Below are 18,817 nucleotides of genomic sequence, written 5' to 3'. Positions count from 1 at the left end.
CGTATCAGCGTCGCCGAAAAATCGATGACAATCGCTGTCGTTTGAGATCTGTGAAGAAATTCTAGCACTGGTTGGTTGGGGTTTCTTCTTTCAAACCACCATCGAAGTGTCATAAAAAAATGATTTCCTTTCTTACGCTCTACAAAATGCTATTCCTTATCCAATTCGAACCTATGATAAATTTCATTAGCGTTGCATTGTGTTTTTTTTTTATGTAACTTCAATGTAAGATAATTGTTCAATGTTGCGGTTCTAAGAATTCTGTAGAAATAGTACAAACATGCACCGTAGAAACACGCACGGGACGTAGGTACTCTTTTGTCTTAGGTTCTAAGGCCTAGTGATATGACGTGTAAAGAGCTATTGTCTAGATCCAGCGATCACTAACTACATTACCATCTTGTCTGTTTCGCAGGTCCGCCATCGGTTCAATGAGTGTGGTAGCTCGCAGCCCTTCGGCTCAACCAACGCCCCGGGCAATGTCGCCTCAGGACGTTGTACGCATTTACGTTCCGCCTGCTCCTCCGGAAGAACTGCAGAAAAATACATCCCATTCAGCGTCGACCAGCACGGTCGTGCCCTCAACAGTCGCAAAGAAGGATTCCTTCAGCAAAAATGCAAACCGTTACTCTAATGGATCAAACTATTCCGGTGCCGGTACGCCGATCGTGGTAAGTCGTATGAGTAATTACAACGATGAAGACGAGGATGATTCGAAAACTAGGCGCAATAGCGAAATTGAGTTGTATCAGCCGACATATAGTAGTGGTAGGTTCGAGTATGGAAGCGACTATGGAACTACGTCATCCATTCAGAATTATGCCGTTAATGGGAGGTCTACGTCCAGTTCACGGCGTGGGAGCATGTCGAGAAAATCTCCGGCGCCAATGCTGGATGGGGAGTTTATAATCGAGTGTAGTCACCTAAAAGGACGGAAATATGTTCCAGATCACCATACAAGTCATACTAGCTTGAATCAGACTAGTGGGGTACGGATGAGAAATGGATCTGAGAATAACATACATAGAATGACATCATTTGAGGAACTCGCTAAAAATAAGTGTTTAGGAGGTAGCAGTAGCAGTTTATTGAAAAATATCAATGATGATTACATTATTCGACAAATGGTACGAGCGAAAGGGAACAGAATGACGAAAAGTGAAATTTATGAAACAGTGGATAGCAGCGAAAGCGGAAGCAACGATCGATATGAAATGTATGCATCGATCAATTCACAAAAGATTTCTAGGGGGCATAAAAGCGATTATAACATACAGTATAAGAATCTATCGACTAGAAGCATTATTGGGGACGGACAAGGCCAAGACTACAACAGCATCGAGTATAAGACATTCAAAACTCGACAGAGTAGTCGAGAAAGTGGCAACGATAGCAGTCCGTTCGATTACGACTTGTTGCCTGATAACCGGCATGAAAATAACGCACTTAGAGATTACAATAGATTTTTCAACAATGAAGATGACGATGAAGACAAGTTATTGAATAAATCCTCAGATGAGTCTTCCACTAGTCCTCCGCCCAACAAGCAGGTGCAATACGTTCAAAATAACTCCTCGTTCGTGAATAGCCCAAGTAACGAAACTGCTCCACTTTTATCTCCGACCTCCACAGGCCGTAAAACGTCCGTCCCAAATCAAAACTCCTCCATCCCGGTGAGCAGTAATGCAAACCGCAACAAATATTCCACGGAATCATTCCGGCTCGATTTATCCTCTCCACTGACATCATCGAACCGAAGAAACACCAACGAATCAACTTCTTCTGCAGCCTCCTCGGCTATGGCCGCAAGACAACAATATCAACAGCAACAATCTCGCATTCCAATCATAAAATCTCCGACATCACCACCTACTTCTAATCAAGGTTCCTTGAGAAAACCTCAAAAGTCAAGAATTCCAACATCACACCAAGCGGTCACATCACCTCTATCCCCCACTGGATCCAGCAGCCATGCAAACGGTCGCAACATCGCCGGGAGTCGAATACCAGCTGGTCCATTCTCTCCCGTCCTTCCCGGACAACCGCAGCGAAGTCCGTACGATTTGAGCTTGGGACGTTCACGCATCGGATCATCCAGTTCTGCGCACCAAATTCAGCAGCCAACCGATTCGAACAAAATTCGAATCAAGGTAAACCAATCGCAGTCCTACAGCTCCGGTTAGGAAACAAAATCAACGCCAGTGACTGTAGCCTGCTTCTTGGTCGAATAATAACCGTGTATCTCAGACGCTTTCTCTTTCTCTCTAGATATCTTACATTCCAGCTTTTAGAGCTTAGAGATGATTTTAAACTGATTTATCTTTTGTCGAACGTCTAGAAGCAAAGCTTACAAAATTTCCACATCGTTCATCGAATATCAAATCTGTTCTAAATTAGACACACATGAATTACAAATTCGGTAATTTTAATACGTTTTAACAAACTAATTTGGGACTAAGTACCCGAATAATTCACATTAACGTGCATTTATGTTGCTTAGGGAGCAAAGCGCTAACAAAAAATACCGTATATGGCAATACAACCGTAGGTTAACCCGCGTAAAACTTGAATCTAATAGCTGCACTGGTACCAAGACCAGTAACATTACCTGAAGCAATCTCTAATATTGAAATTGATCTTGTTTGGTTATGACTATGGCTGCGGCGTTAGTGTAAGGTAGAGCATTCCGTAAATTTAAACACCAAACAAACCTGTTCACGTTGTTATACGCGACTAAGACATCGTTTCAATAATGGTATTATTCTAACAATCGCCCCTTGTTGTGCATAATCTGCTACTGCAGCAAGTAACAATCGGTAATCAGTTGAAACTAATACGTTTTTATTTCTACCAGAACCTACCACCGTAAAGTGCCGTGATTCAATGCAACTAATACTCAAATTTTGCACATTTTAATTTTTTTTAATAAATTTAAATTATAGTGCTACTTTTTAATTAAACTATGATTTATCATCATCATATACAGATAGCAAAATTAAAAAATGTCGATATTTTCTTAACATTTATGAAGCTTTGGACAAAATGTGCTGAACTAGGGCACTTTGCGGTACTCACTACATATCAAATGCAAGTAATTGTTCCAACAAATTCCAGACAAACATGAGTAAAAAAAAGGACAATTTTCTTGAAAATCCGTCTCCCTTACAGTTGGATGAATGCTCAAAATCGTGGAGTTTTTAAAATTACGCCAAAACTTTTTTGTATTAATATGGTTCTTTGGTTGAACAAAATCAAACAATTTGGTGCATCGGGTGACCAGAAAATTTAGCTGGAAAAATTTCGGGTCAGGTAGCGCGCAATTCAAACTTGTTATTTGACGATTCCCAAATATGGTGTCAGATAAAAAAATATAAGAGAAGCCCAAAATATCGTTTTATTCAAATATTTCCAAAATGTGATGTTTTCGATTATACATGGTATGTTCCACAAAGTTTTGTGAATAGTCAAAATTAGTCAATTTTTAAAGTGAATAAAGTTCTAAAATGCATACATGAAAAGTTATGTTAAATTTTTAAGTAAAAACTATAATTTTTCATGTTTTTTATTATTGATAAAGCCAATCGATACAGATTGTTAAAATTTTATGAAGTTGAAATTTACATTGCCACCTGTGACGGAATTTACAAATTTTACGGCCATTATGTAGAACATCTGCCTTCTTTTTTCTTTCACAGTAATTTCTTCCAACGATTTTTCCCTTCCTCTGAAGGTTCTCAATGAAATTCATAGAAGGGATTTATCAAACGTTCTTTCAGAGATACCTCTGAGAAAAAAATTAAAATGCTTTTGGTAGTTTCTACAGAAGTTCTTCATGGCATGACTTCTTGTTTTAAAATCAATAACTATACTAAAATCTAATAATTTATATCAGACCAGAGATTCGTAAAAGAATTTCTCCCCAAGTTTTTTAGAAAGTCTTTCAAAATATTAATAATAAATTTCGGAGGAGCTTTTCTCGGATTTCTTTTAAGTATACAGTTAACTCTACAGAACCACAGTAAAAAATGGTTTGTATGGCTACATCGATGGTCACTCGGATCGGATTCGAACTGGTTTTGTTTTCTATAACTCGATAATCGTTCAATATCGAGTTAGGGAGAAATGATTGTAATTTGAAAGAATTCCTTCTGAATTTCATCCAGGGATTCCTACATAAATTTTCTCAAAAAAAAAACTGTTTTTTTTTTTCATAATTCCTTCTATAAATAATGCAGAATATTTTTTCAGGAACTTCTTCAATGTTTCTTCAGGAACTTATCTAATATCCCTTTTAGAAACTTGTAGAATTTAAGACGCAATATGATGATTTCTGTTGAATATATGAATATATGATAGTGTAACCTGAAGCCAAGGCGTTCACGAAACTCACGTGGCTTTCCTAGTTAGAGTAGTTTGAAAGTGTGAATCTCATCAAGTAGATTTTATGAGGATGCATGCGTTTTTTTAAATCAGTAGTGTCATCACAGGCTGTAATCGCAAAAAAATAACATTTTTCTACAGTAATTTTGAGTTGCCTCTAGCAAAGTTGCTACTTTCAAGGCATTTTGCCTACAGCAGCGATGGGCGTGAATTTCACTAGCTTCGCTGACTGTGATTTGATTTGCTTGGCTACTGTAGCGTGAATCTCTTGACTTTTCCCAACTCTGCCTAAAATAAGTATTAGATGAAGTCCTGAAAACATTTCCGAAATTATTCCCAACTAATGCATTTCGGAAGAATTCTTATTTGAATTTGAAGCTTGAATAAAACCATTGGAGGAAAATCATGAAATTCCTGGACAAATTAATGCGTTTGTTTTTTAATTCATTACTGAATGAAATCAATGATATATCATTTGGGTCACTCCTGGTTTAATACTTTTTTTGTTTTTGAGGGATTTTTTAAAGAAATCCTAGATTAAATCTTCGATGGAATCCTAAAGATTTGCTTGGATAAATTTCTGCAGGAATCGTCGAACGATATTTTTACCACGACAATTTCAAAGAATAACCCTGCAAGCAATGTTCGAAAAAATAAACAGAGAAAGTTTCTAAACAAGTTCCTATTATCATGTGTTTCGAAAATTTCTTTGAAGATGCTTAATATTCCTGCAGAAACTCCTAAGATAGTATCCAACGTCTTTTTAAGGCAAATTACTTTTGAGAATCTGCTTTTGGAATCTTTGCCTAAGGTAATGCTTTGAGATGTTCCTAGTGAAATTCCTTATCGAATTCTTGATAAAATCCTGATATGATTAATGGAGGAATCCTTCGATAAACTAAATTTGTTGGTGGACTTGCTCTGAACAATCATAAAAAATGAGTTTGGTCCGAAATCTGTCAAAAGAAATCCAGAAGAAAATTAATCTTCATTTTATGTAAGGAAGAGTTCTTGGAGAAGTATCCCCTTCTGGTCACGTCCATGTGTATTGGTTAGAACAAATATCTCTCATGTCAAAATCCTGGCGATGAACTAGCGCGTGGCTTTGAAGCTGGTTTGAAAAGTTGAAATATGGCCACTTGATTTACAGTGAGAAATGGCTGTAGGGTTGAAAATCACTACAATTAGGATATCCCACGGGGTCAAAATGTACCACAACTTTTATGTACCTCGGATGCTTTTTCGATTTTTTTAGCATTTAGGCAAAGATTTCATAACACAGCGTAACAAAAATAACATTTTTGCGTGTCTGAACGATCAAATCATGTGTCTAAATGTGTAAATATGAGATTGCTGAATCGGATGCCGCCCTTAAGAAATGTTTCAGCACGTCATAATTTTTAACTATAGGTCGCAGAAGTTGTATTAAATACTGGTTTCATAAATGTTCACAAAGAATTTAAAATATAATTGATCAAACTTGTTAGTGATCTTGTCCACCAAGCATGCAGAATAGGACTCAGACTTGTATGTAGGCTGTAGTTTGGTTTAAATTACACAATTAAATTTCGATTGAATCATTTTTTTTTTTTCAACATGCCTACAGTCTTCATATAATATTCTTCTTTTTTATATGGATACAATATTAATGTACACTCAGAAACACAGATAGTCAAAATTACTAAATTTTAGTAATTTATGTTTATTTTCTATCTGCCTCTCTTTCATTCTGCAGAGAATTTTATTCCTATTTGTCAATTCGCTTGGGTTGAAGCATCGCTAAGCTTTACCCCAGTCGAAATGACAGTTAGTGCAAAAATTCACGGCAGAATGAAAGAGAGCAAGATTGAAAATAGTCATTAATGCACAAACTTTAGTAATTATTTGACTATTTTTATTTCTGAGTGTAAAGTATAAAAAAAAGTTTTGATACATATATAAAGTATTGTTAACTTTGTTGATAACTATTCTTTAACACATACAGTTTGAATTCTCTGATAAGTTGAGCTATTGGATCGCCATACAAGCTGATAAACTTGCATGCTAGTTGACTGAAATCGTCGCATCGCAGCGATACCTCAAAATTTCAAGAGCTAGTGGTGGCCAATCGATCCAATTTTCAGTTTGAATGGCTGTCTAGTTCTTAAGATTTGGCTTCGATTCTTATCCATATATACCTTTAAACTGGATTTGTAACAGTCAATATCTCAAAAACTAGAAATGCTATGACATTTTTGAAAACGGCAATGAATTCAGCAACCATAAATCAAGTAAATAGCGATATTTTGATGCCTGAGACAAAAAAAAATGTTTCGTAGTAATCGTAAGATCAAAACATTATTATGTGTTTCCCATACATTTTATATTTTAATGTTAAGTATTAAAGTGCTTCTTTTTGCTAACTTTCAGCCAATTTGACCGAGAAAAAAACCCTCTATGACAAATTGAATCTTGAAGGTTCTTAAATAGTTTTCAAGCATATTGGTCCTAGACAAAAAAAAAAAAATCTGAGATACTTTCATGCAACATTGATAATAATTGTAATGATGTCGCCGTGTTTATCTGGCCTTGTCTGTCGATGGATATACATAAACAGAAGACATAAGAACAGTTACTTCCTGGATAAATGGCTCATTGCAAAATCTCGCTTTACCTGCAGAATCCATTGGAGACGCTGGATAGTAATTTATAGTCAGTGAATTTTTCGTAGTGAATTTGGATTTTGGTGATGTATCCAACGCTTGCATTTGATGTATATAGTCAAGTAGGTACCTGGGTTATTATTCTATTGATGTACTTGCCAAACGCGACAAACATTACCCAAAAAAAAGCAGCCTCAATTTTAAGTGATATCTATGTTTCAGATAAACCTATTCTGTTAACTATTCACTCTCATATTCTAATAATATCACTCGAATAACTGATCGTTACAAACAACATAACCAAATATACACATAAATCCCCGATAAAGATACAGTCTAATACAAGAGGCCCAATCTTATGAACAAAATAATTCCAATCAAAGAAAATTCCAACTACAACAATTGTTATTGAACGACATTGTGATTCATACTATTTCAATACACCAGGCTTTAAGTACTAATTGTTCCGTCGACAGACGTATGGTTGATCGCTTGGGATAGAACCAGTCAATCGCCAGTTGAGTTTAGAATGTTATTTGCATCGTGACTAATCTAGGGTAGACCATACGTGATGAGTTATATTTGTTTTGGAATGCTCAGAAGAATAAAATGTGTCGGAAATCTGTTTCCTTAAGTGAAGAACGCATATCGAGAGACACCTCGCATGCTTTACAAGGAAACCTTTTCCTGGTGTGTAGTCCTTTACTGTAGATTCCTATCACCTTGATTCACCCAAGTCGAGTGATGTAACATCAGATATTTTGCCATTTGAAACTTATGCTATGTTCACTATTTCTTTCTTATCGAGAATTGAATGGCGATAAAATATTGGAAAGCAAAATATTTATTGATTTTTTTTCTACAACTATATAATGCAAAAAGATGAAACAAAGAAATTATTTATATTTGAAACAAAACTGTAGAAATTTACATTGATTTAATTGTAAAAAGAGCTACATATGTATTGTATATTGATAGCGTATTGTAATCGGAAAACGACAAGTGGACGCCGAACCCACAACATTCAGCTTGTCATCGTAGAGATCTGAAACTTTTATTCTATCAAAAAAATGTATTGACATGTGTTAGCGCTGCGTACACACTTTTTTAATAAAACAATATAAAATTCAATTTCGAGACGTGCAATCCGATAGAACGTGAAAGAAATCCTCTCACTCCCATCCTACGATCTATTTTCCTTTCTTCCCACCCTTTTTCGATGATTTGGGTGGTTTCGATTTCTTCTTCTTCTTGAATGGTCCCAGACCCTTACGCACCATGGTGCCACGCCACCAGGCTTGTATGACGATTGCCGACCGGTGCTGTTTGTTAGCGAACGCTTTCTGCTTCTCCCGCTCCTTGCGCGACTCCGCGCATATCTTTATTTCCTTTTCGCGATGTTTGTAAAGAATGACCATTTCCTCGTACTTTACCTTTAGCTCGGCAATGTTCTCCTTGTGACGGGTAATATCCCCATCAAAGGCCTTGATCTCCCTTTGGTATTTGTCCATCCAAAAGGAGATTTTATCATTTATTTGGTCGATGCAGTAGTTGATGTAAACTGTAATGATATTCATAATTGCATATTCCATATTTCGACATTGAGCTCATTATCGAAATACTAACCATCAATTTCACTTCGAAGTCGCAGTTCTCTGTCGATGTTGTCTCTTGCTTCTTTGGAAGTTTTGATCAGTGTATTTTCCTTCCCTTCAATGACTATTCTAGCTTGCTCGTGTCGAGTGTTCTCCCATTTCTGAACAAGCCTGATCTTTACATCGTTTTCCACCATGGTGTCCTGAAAGCGAATTCCGATTATTCCAAAACAAAATCGCTACATATTTCACCAGAACTCCGCATAAATACAACAGGATACTCTTACCAGAAAATTAAAACAAATGCCTCCCCTGTTTCTTACCTCCTGGTCTTAAGAGAATCTTCTTCTCCTTTGCACCGAAAACTCCTTAGTCAGTAGCAGACGTCCGCTAGGGCTAGTATATCGTTAGAACAATATTTGTATGACTTCTTGAAGGGTTAGCTAGTACTATCCCTGAACAATACATAAGGGTCATGGCTTCGAATCTCAGTGCTCTCGTCTTTTCCATATTGGAAAGCTCTCAGGTAATAACTGTGGAAGTTCTCATAGGAACTGAGAAGCAGACTTTATTCCAATTGGAACGTAATGCCAGAAAGATGAAAAATCAAACATTTTTTAGAGCGACCTGTAAGATAATTCTTTGACATAGAATTTTTAGGGATTTTCGAGGTATTCTTGGTGGGAATATTCGTATATTCATGACAGAATCCCAGAAAAATTATCAGACACTATTCCTCAAAAGGACAATGGTAATTCGCGATTTTGCGGAAGCCGCGAAATCTGCAAAATTTGGCCGTCGACGTGAATTTCAGGAAATCCCGCGAAATTCATTAAATTTTGACAGATTACATGAAAATATCGATAGATACAGTTTTTTTTGCTTAAGAAAATGCTTCATTTGTTTTGAAGTCAAGGTTCCACCAACAATTTTTTAATTATTTGGACTTTTCTGGGTTGGTTGTTTCGTTTTGATTTTTAATGTTTTGAATAAACTTTTTATCTTGATCTGAACAATAAAAATTACAGTTTTCAAAGCAGTGGTAGATTTACACTTCTTCTTCTTTCTGGCGTTACGTCCCAACTGGGACAAAGCCTGCTTCTCAGATTAGTGTTCTTATGAGCACTTCCACAGTTATTAACGGGTCTGGGTCATTTGGCATAAAGCCATTTGGCATAAGGTCATTTGGCATAACGCCATTTGGCATAAAGGACATTTGGCATAACAGCCATTTGGCATAACGGTCATTTGGCATAATTTTGAACAATGTGAAAATAAAGGGTCATTTGGCATAACGGACATTTGGCATAATATCAAGCCATATGTAAAGTAAGAATCAATTGGCATAATATCAAACCATATGTGAAGTAAAGGTCATTTGGCATGTCGGACATTTGGCATAATATCAAACCATCTGAAAAGTAAGGGTTATTTAGTATTTATGATTTATTGGTATTTTATATTTTATTCAGATACTCCTTCTTCTATGTGAAAAAACTGTTGTAATAAATATTACGCAAAAGAAAAAGTCATGTTAGAAAGAAGGGCAAATTCCTATATAATAAAATAACGCGTCGAATCGCTATAGCAATAACCCTCGAAAGAATACCTTATGTTTAAAAGAAGGGTAAATCTCTAGATAAATATCATGACTAAACAGGATAACAGAAGATGAACTAGGGTGTCAATCAGTGACGCAATATTTCTTAATTTGAAATTAAAAACGAACCCGATCAAGCACTGCACACAGGTTCAGGAAGCTAGTTTAGGCGGACATGAGGTTTTCGTCTCGATTTATTGATTTTAGAGCCATAGTTGCTTCTGATAATATGTTCAGCATTTTCGGTTCCGGGTCATTTGGCCGAATGCCGTTCGGCCGAAATTGAAAACAAAAGTGAACTACTGTTAGCATGGATTTATAATGAATTTCAAAGAACTTATTCAGCTTATTCATGAAGAAAGTTACACCATCATTGATATACACATAATTAGCTTTTGAGTAGTAGCTCAAGAAACAGTTCGTGCTGAAAAAAGTACATCCTAAATGTAAGCACTTATTCACTTCTCTGCTAGCGGTGATAGCCACCTACAGATGTTTGTAGTTAGATTTTGACAGTAACCAAAAAGGTTTAACACTTTTTCGTCCTTCTGCTAGATCGGGTTGCTTTGATCCCTCGGATCGTACTAAGTAATATATGTCATAGCTCTAGCAACCACAAGTCTTGGTTTCTTTGACTTAAATATTCCCCGAGTAGTTTATTGCTATACGCAAGCAACGATGCAGAGTTCAGTTCACAAGTTGCAATCTTAAACTTGGAGGAGAATGACATCTCACCCAAGTTGAGGAAAAAAAATTGAATAAGACGTAAGGCATTCTGGGGTAATATGCACTCTTGAGGCAAAACAACCCCACGGTGCCTTTTATGAATATTTGTAAAACAATTGGAAAAGATTCGTCAAGGGCGGATAGGAGTGACCCACAACCAGTGCCGTAGCGTGCGGTTGGCCAGGTTGGCACCCGCCAAGGGCGCCAGCCTTAAGGGGGCGCCAACACACGTGACACAAATGGTAAAGTTTGAAAATACATATTGAATTCAAACACAATCTCTATGAATCACAATATGGATCCTGAAAGAAATTTTCATGAAATACTGAGCATGAATCTAACATAGTATTTGACTGGATTCAACCAAAAAATTGTCGAGATTCTCAAATAATCAAGGTCTTCTATATAAACTATGTGTGGTTATGATAGAACGCTTTGCGGTTCACCGACACTTTTGAACTTTTTAAACCATCTTGATGACATATTCAATCCAGGGTGTGGTTTTCTAAGAATTTAACTCCGGCCAAATCCGCACAGCATTCTGCGAATTATTCTTCCCAAATCAGTGGTACATTTTTAATAACACTTAAAAATATTGTACGCTAGCTGATAGCCATTTGATTTTACAAAAAAAATGGAATCAGTAGGATTGATATACTCATTTTTGGTTTTCAGAAAGCTATAGATGACGTAACCCATCGTACCTTTCCTTAAAAATTCATTTAAAATTACTTTTTTAAATGATACTTTATGAAAATGTCTTGGCCAAGACAACGTGAATTGAAAAAAAATCTTTTTAGCACTATTTTTTTTTATGAAAAATGATTTTTTTTATTTACGTTTTTAACACTTCAGTAGTCGTGCTGTTCTATTTTGTACAACACTGTTAAGAAAAGCTCGCAAGCCTTATACGGCAGCAGTGTGGTGAAAAGTGTAACACATAAGCGTATGGTTTTGGTTTTTTTTCTAGGTTGTACTATTAGTGTCATATGATATAAATATCGGATAAAGAAGCTTTTATTTTTTTTAATCAATATTTTTAAAATGTTTAGAAGAATTTTTCTTCAAATAAACATTTTACTAAAATTGGCACCAAAAAATTGTTAGAACACCGATTTTCCATATTTGTTTCTTATTATATAAATTGTAATATTCTTGGGAATTTTTCAAATAACATTTAGGATAAATAGCAAAATATAGCATAGACTAAAAACACTCCAATTATTGCACATCCATAAGGAATACACGGGTTGTTCAATAATTGGCACGTTTTTAGTCTGCGTTTAGGCTCTGCCCACAACATGCGATTTTACAAATTCAACTTCCAGGAAAACGTCTAAATTTTTCTAAAATTTTCATAGAATCCCCAAAAAGTAGTTTTACTCCTGGGGTGCATATTACCCCTGATGCCCTTATTATAAGCTTTAACATCAATAACTATGAGAAATACTTCACTCTTGAAAGAACAGCCTATGATCAAAAGAAGGAAAAATCTCTTATGAAAATTTAGGCAAGTTTAATGCATATAATAGTTTTATCAGGACAACTACAAAGAACTTCCGATTATTTAAAGAAGGTAAAATTCCCAATTAAAATATAAGCTGAACTATTTTCAATAGTAATGAAACAAGTATAACTCGAATGAATAGTCTATGTGCAAAAGAAGGAAAAAATCTGATGAGATCAATAAAACACTTGAAACCTTATTATACCTTTGGTAATCCAGAGGCGAATTAACCGTCACCTCAGAGTCTTGACGCGATGTAAAGAGTTCACAACTTCGTCCTGAATTAACGGGTTGATTTTATCATTCTCTTAGAGCTCTTACAGAGCATATAAAATCAAATATAAAACGTGTATTTATATAGAAAGAAAAAGTGCATCGTTTTTTAGTTGTTTTTGATTAACTTGGAAGCTTCTGAAAGAAATTCACCATCTTTTTCTTTATCGGTATTTCGTCTATTAGTAAGCGATATCACCGGATTGGAAGTCAACATAAGTCGTATAAAATACATCTACAAAGTTTACAGTCCGATTGAATTCGGTGGTATGATTTAACCGGATTCTTCTGATGGATTCATATCGCACTTATTGGCTTCTTCGGCGGCTTGCCAGAGAAGAGAATAAATAAATTATTATAGAACAGATTCAGCTGTTACTAACATAAAACAGTAATAAAATGCTAAAATCTTCAATTTAAGTATGTACAGAAAATATATTGAAATTATGCCAAATGTCCGTTATGCCAAATGACCCTCATCTTTCACTTAGTTAAAAATTATGCCAAATGTCCGTTATGCCAAATGACCGTTATGCCAAATGTCCTTTATGCCAAATGGCGTTATGCCAAATGACCTTATGCCAAATGGCTTTATGCCAAATGGCCCGCTCCCGTTATTAACTGAGAGCTTTCTTTGCCGATTGACCATTTTGTATGTGTATGTATATCGTGTGGCAGGTACGAAGATACTCTTATGCCCTGGGAATCGAGAAAATTTCCTTTACGAAAAGATCCTCGACCAGCGGGATTCGAACCCACGACCCTCAGCATGGTCATGCTGAATAGCTGCGCGTTTACCGCTACGGCTATCTGGGACCCCTTTGTTTCTAACCTCCTCATTTCCTTGCCAATCGTTACCATAAGGCTAAGAAAGCTATTCGTCCTTATAAGGCTGGTAGCAACTGAGTGCCTTATAAATAGGAAATTAGAGATTTCTTGCCAGAAAAAAGACAGCGAAAAAGACCTAAAAGGAACAAATATAGGTCGAGAATGGACCAAACAGAAACCAAGAAAATAAAACGAAACCTTATGAAAGCCAGGATAGCATCAGAGCAGAATTTCGTGACATTATGACAAGTATTACTAAATGTATTTTTTATGATTTTCTAGAGTAATTTCATCACAAATTTATTCATGTATTTGCCCATATGTTCAGATATTCCTCCATAAATTCCTAAAAGAGTTTATTTAGTGAATGAATTTTTCCACGAATTTTCCTAGGGAATTTCTCCAAGAAATTTTTTTAAGGATACCTCAAAATTCAGCCAGGATTTTCTCAAGGAGAACCACAGAAACGATTTTTTTCCAAAAATTCAGTGAAAAATTTCAAGAAAGTCCTTATTTCTCCAAGATTGTATCCCATGATTCATCCACCGGTTTCCCTAGGACATCCTCCAAGATTTCCAGTGGAAATACCTTCTAAAATTCAATCAATAACTTACGCAGAAGTTTCTAAAAATTTACTTTAGAATTGTCTTTGAGCATTTATATGAGATTTCAGCTATGGATTTCTCCACCTTCAGCAATTGCTCTAGACATTCTTTCTAAAATTTCTACAGAAATTCCTCCAGTAATTCTTTGAGATTTTCTCAAGTAAGTCCTGAAAGTTTTTTTTTTCAGGAATGTCTCCTGAGAAATGTCAAGGAACTTTTTCTGAAAAGTTACTCCAGGAGTTATTTCTAAAGAAAATCCTAGAGTAACCTCTGATAAACCTTGTGAAAGTTTCTTAGTCACCCTTAATGAACAAAGATCTCTGAAATAACTCGTGGACTCTTGAGAAAGTTTAAGATGATTTTCTAGATAATTTGCTAAGATAACAAAAAAAAAATCAATCGAATCTAAGGATAGTAATCCGCAGGGTTTTGTAAAGAAATCTCTATAGAAATTTGCGTAGGAATGATCTTTAGGGCGATCATAAATTATGCGAGAAATCTTCAAATAATCCCTGAAAGGATTGTGTGGGGCATAATTCTTGGATAAGTTAGGGAGATTAGGGGCATAATGGACACATTAAGCAAATTGGAAGTATTTTTCAGTTACCCTCGGCAGGTTTCCAAGTTCGTAATTAGTACGACGCGCGGCATTCATTCATGGTAAGAAAAATTATATGAAATGTCAGAAAACAAGTAAGAAAATTGGGTCAAATACAAGGTTGGTAAAAAGGTATCACACTAGAAAGGTTAGGTATTTTGCTTAAAACTTAGATTCTTCCACCGCCTTGCTGTGAAAATATTAAAGTCAAATTTCTGAGGATAATTGAAGCAAAACAGAAACTTGTATACCGTCAAACAATTCATATACAATACAGATTTCATACAGTGTATACAATTTTAATTAAATATACATATCTATATCTTCTATACCCGGAGAAAATGAAGTACTGAAAAGTGAGTTCTTTCCACTCAATTCGGGATGTTCGTGGTTCCTAATTTTAAGTTGATGGGGTAGAAGCTGTTTTCATTTGCAGCCATGCGAAAAAATACCTACTAGCCAAGTTCTTTTCACTTAACCGGCAGATCAAATAACTTAACTTCAAGTATTATGCCACTTACTCAAATTTGAGGTAATGCACTAAGGTTCGGTTTTTTGGGGTCGTTGCTTATCGCTCTCAGACCACAAAAGAAGGAACGAATGAAATAGGGAGAGAAATAAACTCGAAAATAAGTTAAAAAATACTCAAATATGGGTATTTCGTTTTCTCTGTGTACAAATAAAAATGGAGTGGTGTTTGTATGTCATGAAATGGCTTGAGAATTAATGAACGTATTGACGAAAGTTTTTCACTATTGCACTCGACTTCTTAGGCAAATACTTGTAGGAATCCTCTTGGTAAACATTCAAGATGTTATTATTTGTGTTGGTAAGGAGATTAATTCAAGTTTTCATAGAACAATTTTCTGAGGAGTCTTTGAACATAGAAAATCCATCTTAATTTTTTGAGGAATTCAGGGATTAACTACTGCATGAATTCTTAGAGCGATTCCTAAGAAAAACCTTGGAGCAAGCGCTGAAATTTCGGGAACGAAGATATCTTACGGGTACATGTAGAGAATATCATGAAGCAAACACCCATGCCAAAGTGAATAATGAAGATGCCCAAACAGTTCCTTACCCTATTGAAAAAAAAAATATAATAAAACAAACCTGAGCTCTTGTTTCCAAATCGAATATTTCGTCGTTCAGCTGCTTGAGCATGGATTTTCTTTCTCTCGTTTCACCGTCCAGCTGCGATTGTAAGGCTTTCAGCTTCTTCTCGTTCAAAATGCTGTCTCGAATGAGTTGGTGTTCCTCCTTCTCGCTCTGAATGTCGTTGTCCATGAACGTCTGCAGGGTTTCGAAGGAGCCGTACTCAGCCATTTCAACGTGCGTGTCGGACAACAGTTTCCTCAAGTTAGAACTAAAAAATGATATGCGTTATTTTTGTAATAATTCATGAACATGAAATCACACTTTGATGATTACGGTAATTTTACCGACGTTTAAACCGTTGATTGTCAGGTTTTTCTACTGAAATTTGGTAAAACTTCTTCGAACATTTGTAAAACTGTACTGAAATTCGATGGTTTTGCAGTAGTACCGTAGTACGGTTAAATCTTGGTAAAACATACCGAAGTCGGTGGAATTATCAAAGTGTGATAGTATAGTAGAAGCATTTACATATCATTCTTCAACTTCACCAGTATCATCATTCCCATAGCTACATCAACTGCTTGATTTTCGTTGACCATCCTGCTCTTGTAGGACGGATCGAATCGCACGTGCATCGGTGGTTTCTTCACTATGGGATTGCTTCCCTGGTCTTCTTCCATATTGACGATGATTAGCTTGAAGATGGTTTCCTCCAGCACGGAATTGATCATGGCGCTTTCGATTTCGTTGAATTTCGGCTTAGGTTTGCTGCTGGCCAGACTAAACGAGTCGTTGGTGGACGCTGGGAAAGGTTCAAAGTACATGGTTAAATTCGGAAAACGATCTGGGTAGACTTGGTACCCGGGGAAAATTGATCCCTCCCAATTTTTCGGAATCTTAAACAGTTTTATTCTAAGTAATTTTATGTATTTTGGACTGGGTGTTAGGCGTAGGGGAAAGTGGGGCAGTTTGGCCACCTCAAGAAAAAGTGAATAAAAGTGCTGATAGTATTATTCAAACTTCGGGTTTTTGCGTGATTTCCAACAATTCTTAGATTAATACACAAGATCTGTATGATTTCCGTTGTCCTATAAAATTTTCGAATGAATGAGAGATTTTTCAAAATTTGTCATTTTTTGGGTCGAATTTTTACCGATGGGGTGAAATGACCACCCTATTTTTTAATTTGTAAAACTATCTCATGTAATCTAAAAATTTAATTATTTTTTCACTACACTTGAAAGTTATTAGTGTTCTTATGAGCACTTCCACAGTTATTCACTGAGAGCTTACTATGCCAATGACCGCCAAAATGCGTATATCGTGTGACAGGTACGATGATACTTTATGCCCTGGGAAGTCGAGAAACTTTCCAACCCGAAAAGATCCTCGACTGGTGAGATTCGAACCCACGACCCTCAGCATGGTCATGCAGAATAGCTGCGCGTTTACCGTCACGGCTATCTGGGCCCCATTTATTACAATTCCTTTACTAGTATAATTTCAAACATTACATAATCTTATATCTATGTGTTTTTTTGTGTTAGGCAACACTACGATCCTAATTTGGTGAAAATAAATTAAGCTTTCATCAACATTTTGTTAATAACATATTGCATTTTATAGCGGTAGCAGTTCACAATTTTACAGGTGAGTTGAATTCACCTGCTTTCAAGAGGACAAAAAGAGCTTTCAATTGACTTAACTTCAGTACACAACGCTTTCATGGTAACAATAGCAGATTGCGATAATTTTTGTCTGAAATTATGAATAGTTTTATTCGACATTTGTTTCAATGTTTCAACATTGCATATTCGGTGAAATAATTAAATGTGTAGCTTATGAATGTGACTGTATGATGTTCGATTTTTGACTTACCGATAGTATATTCGCTACTTTCATCACTTTCAGTAGATTCAGATGATCTTCGACTGACTTCTAAGCTTTTAGACATTTTTTGTTAAAATTTTATTCTCAATAAAACAAGAATCATAAAGCAGATGATCTTCGGTTGACTTCTAATCTTTTAGACATCCTGTGTTAACATTTTATTCTTAATAAATCAACCGATAAACATGTAACGCGTTTCCAGGGACTCGGTGAAATTTTTGCGCATGATCGATTGCAGGAAGTAAAAACTATTACATGTTTAACAGCATATTTTTATCAGAGAAACTTTCAGCAAAGAAATTTATTTTAATAAAAATGATAAACTTCTTAATTTAATTAGGGTTTTATACATTTATTACATTTTTATACATGTTTAACACTAGCTTTTTATCTTCTTTCGGGGCTCATCCTTCGTCGGTTCCTCTCCTTCGGTGTCATCCGTATCATTATCTAAAAATGTAATTTAGGCATTAATAAAGCTAACTAATTTGATTACACGCTAATTCGAACCCTTCTCTGCTTTTCGGGTATTCTTGATAGTTTCCTCTTGTAGTAGCTTTGTGAGGGTGTTATTGGAGGATTCTTTCATTGCTTTGAGGGATTTGATCAAATCGCTTATTTTGTTGCCATCCACGTTTTCTTGCAATTGAGTAACCTGGCCATTTCTGGACACTTCAAACGATATTTGAAGCATCTTTGGGTATGTTTTATGCCGGAGGAATTTTTGAAAACCAAAAATATGCTGAAAAATGTGAACACAACAGTGGTGAATAAAAAGTTGTTGTCACCGGTGATCGGTAAACAAAAACATTGTCTTTTCTTTCGAAAGGGCGTGTCTGAACAAAAATGCCCCATTAAACATTTGACAGTTCAACAGCCGACTAAATTGGTTGAAAAATTGGTCGATTGTTGCACCGACGCTTATGTAAGTTTAACACAGCGACCAACTAACTAGTCGCTAGATTAAATCGGGTGACCGAGGAAATCTGATGTTTAGTAGGTCAACTTGCTTGGATTTTACTTAAAATACCGATTTATCAACCTATTTAGTAGGATTGCGTCGGCCCACCCTAAT

General features: G+C 35.9%; 2 protein-coding genes across 12 annotated transcripts in view; one reads left to right on the top strand and one right to left on the bottom strand.

The window, feature by feature from the left end:
- Positions 1–2,977, top strand: part of LOC5571056 (USP6 N-terminal-like protein) — a 42,633-nt gene extending 39,656 nt beyond the window's left edge. For 10 of the 11 annotated variants that reach the window (XM_021852822.1, XM_021852819.1, XM_021852817.1 and 7 more), the window contains one exon: positions 416–2,977. In XM_021852822.1, coding sequence (XP_021708514.1) covers positions 416–2,183 — 1,768 coding nt within the window. In that variant the 3' untranslated portion in view covers positions 2,184–2,977. The remainder of the gene's footprint in view (positions 1–415) is intronic. The other variant, XM_021852825.1, reaches the window with a different exon arrangement.
- A 4,300-nt stretch (positions 2,978–7,277) lies between these two features.
- Positions 7,278–18,565, bottom strand: LOC5571058 (IQ domain-containing protein G). Its single transcript, XM_001659450.2, has 6 exons — positions 18,253–18,565; positions 17,731–18,192; positions 16,381–16,654; positions 15,868–16,120; positions 8,649–8,820; positions 7,278–8,583 (listed from the first exon to the last, which is right to left on the bottom strand). Exons 2-6 carry the CDS (start codon positions 17,804–17,806, stop codon positions 8,213–8,215), a joined length of 1,146 nt encoding a protein of 381 aa, XP_001659500.2. The 5' UTR covers positions 17,807–18,192; positions 18,253–18,565; the 3' UTR covers positions 7,278–8,212.
- Between the last annotated feature and the right edge of the window lie 252 nt (positions 18,566–18,817).

The sequence above is a fragment of the Aedes aegypti genome, chromosome 3 (genome assembly GCF_002204515.2).
Source record: "Aedes aegypti strain LVP_AGWG chromosome 3, AaegL5.0 Primary Assembly, whole genome shotgun sequence".
Lineage (NCBI taxonomy): Eukaryota > Metazoa > Arthropoda > Insecta > Diptera > Culicidae > Aedes > Aedes aegypti.
Note: the sequence above shows the minus strand (reverse complement) of the source record. Positions and strands in the feature narration are given on the sequence as shown.

What these genes read in the sequence shown, in the direction of transcription:
- LOC5571058 (XM_001659450.2), bottom strand. Translation starts at nt 17,806, where the DNA reads ATGTCTAAAAGCTTAGAAGTCAGTCGAAGATCATCTGAATCTACTGAA. An exon ending in GTGAAGTTGAAGAATGATAT is followed by an intron (nt 16,121 to 16,380) that starts GTAAATGCTTCT and finishes ATCATTTTTTAG; the next exon opens with TTCTAACTTGAGGAAACTGT. An exon ending in ACTTCGAAGTGAAATTGATG is followed by an intron (nt 8,584 to 8,648) that starts GTTAGTATTTCG and finishes ATATCATTACAG; the next exon opens with TTTACATCAACTACTGCATC.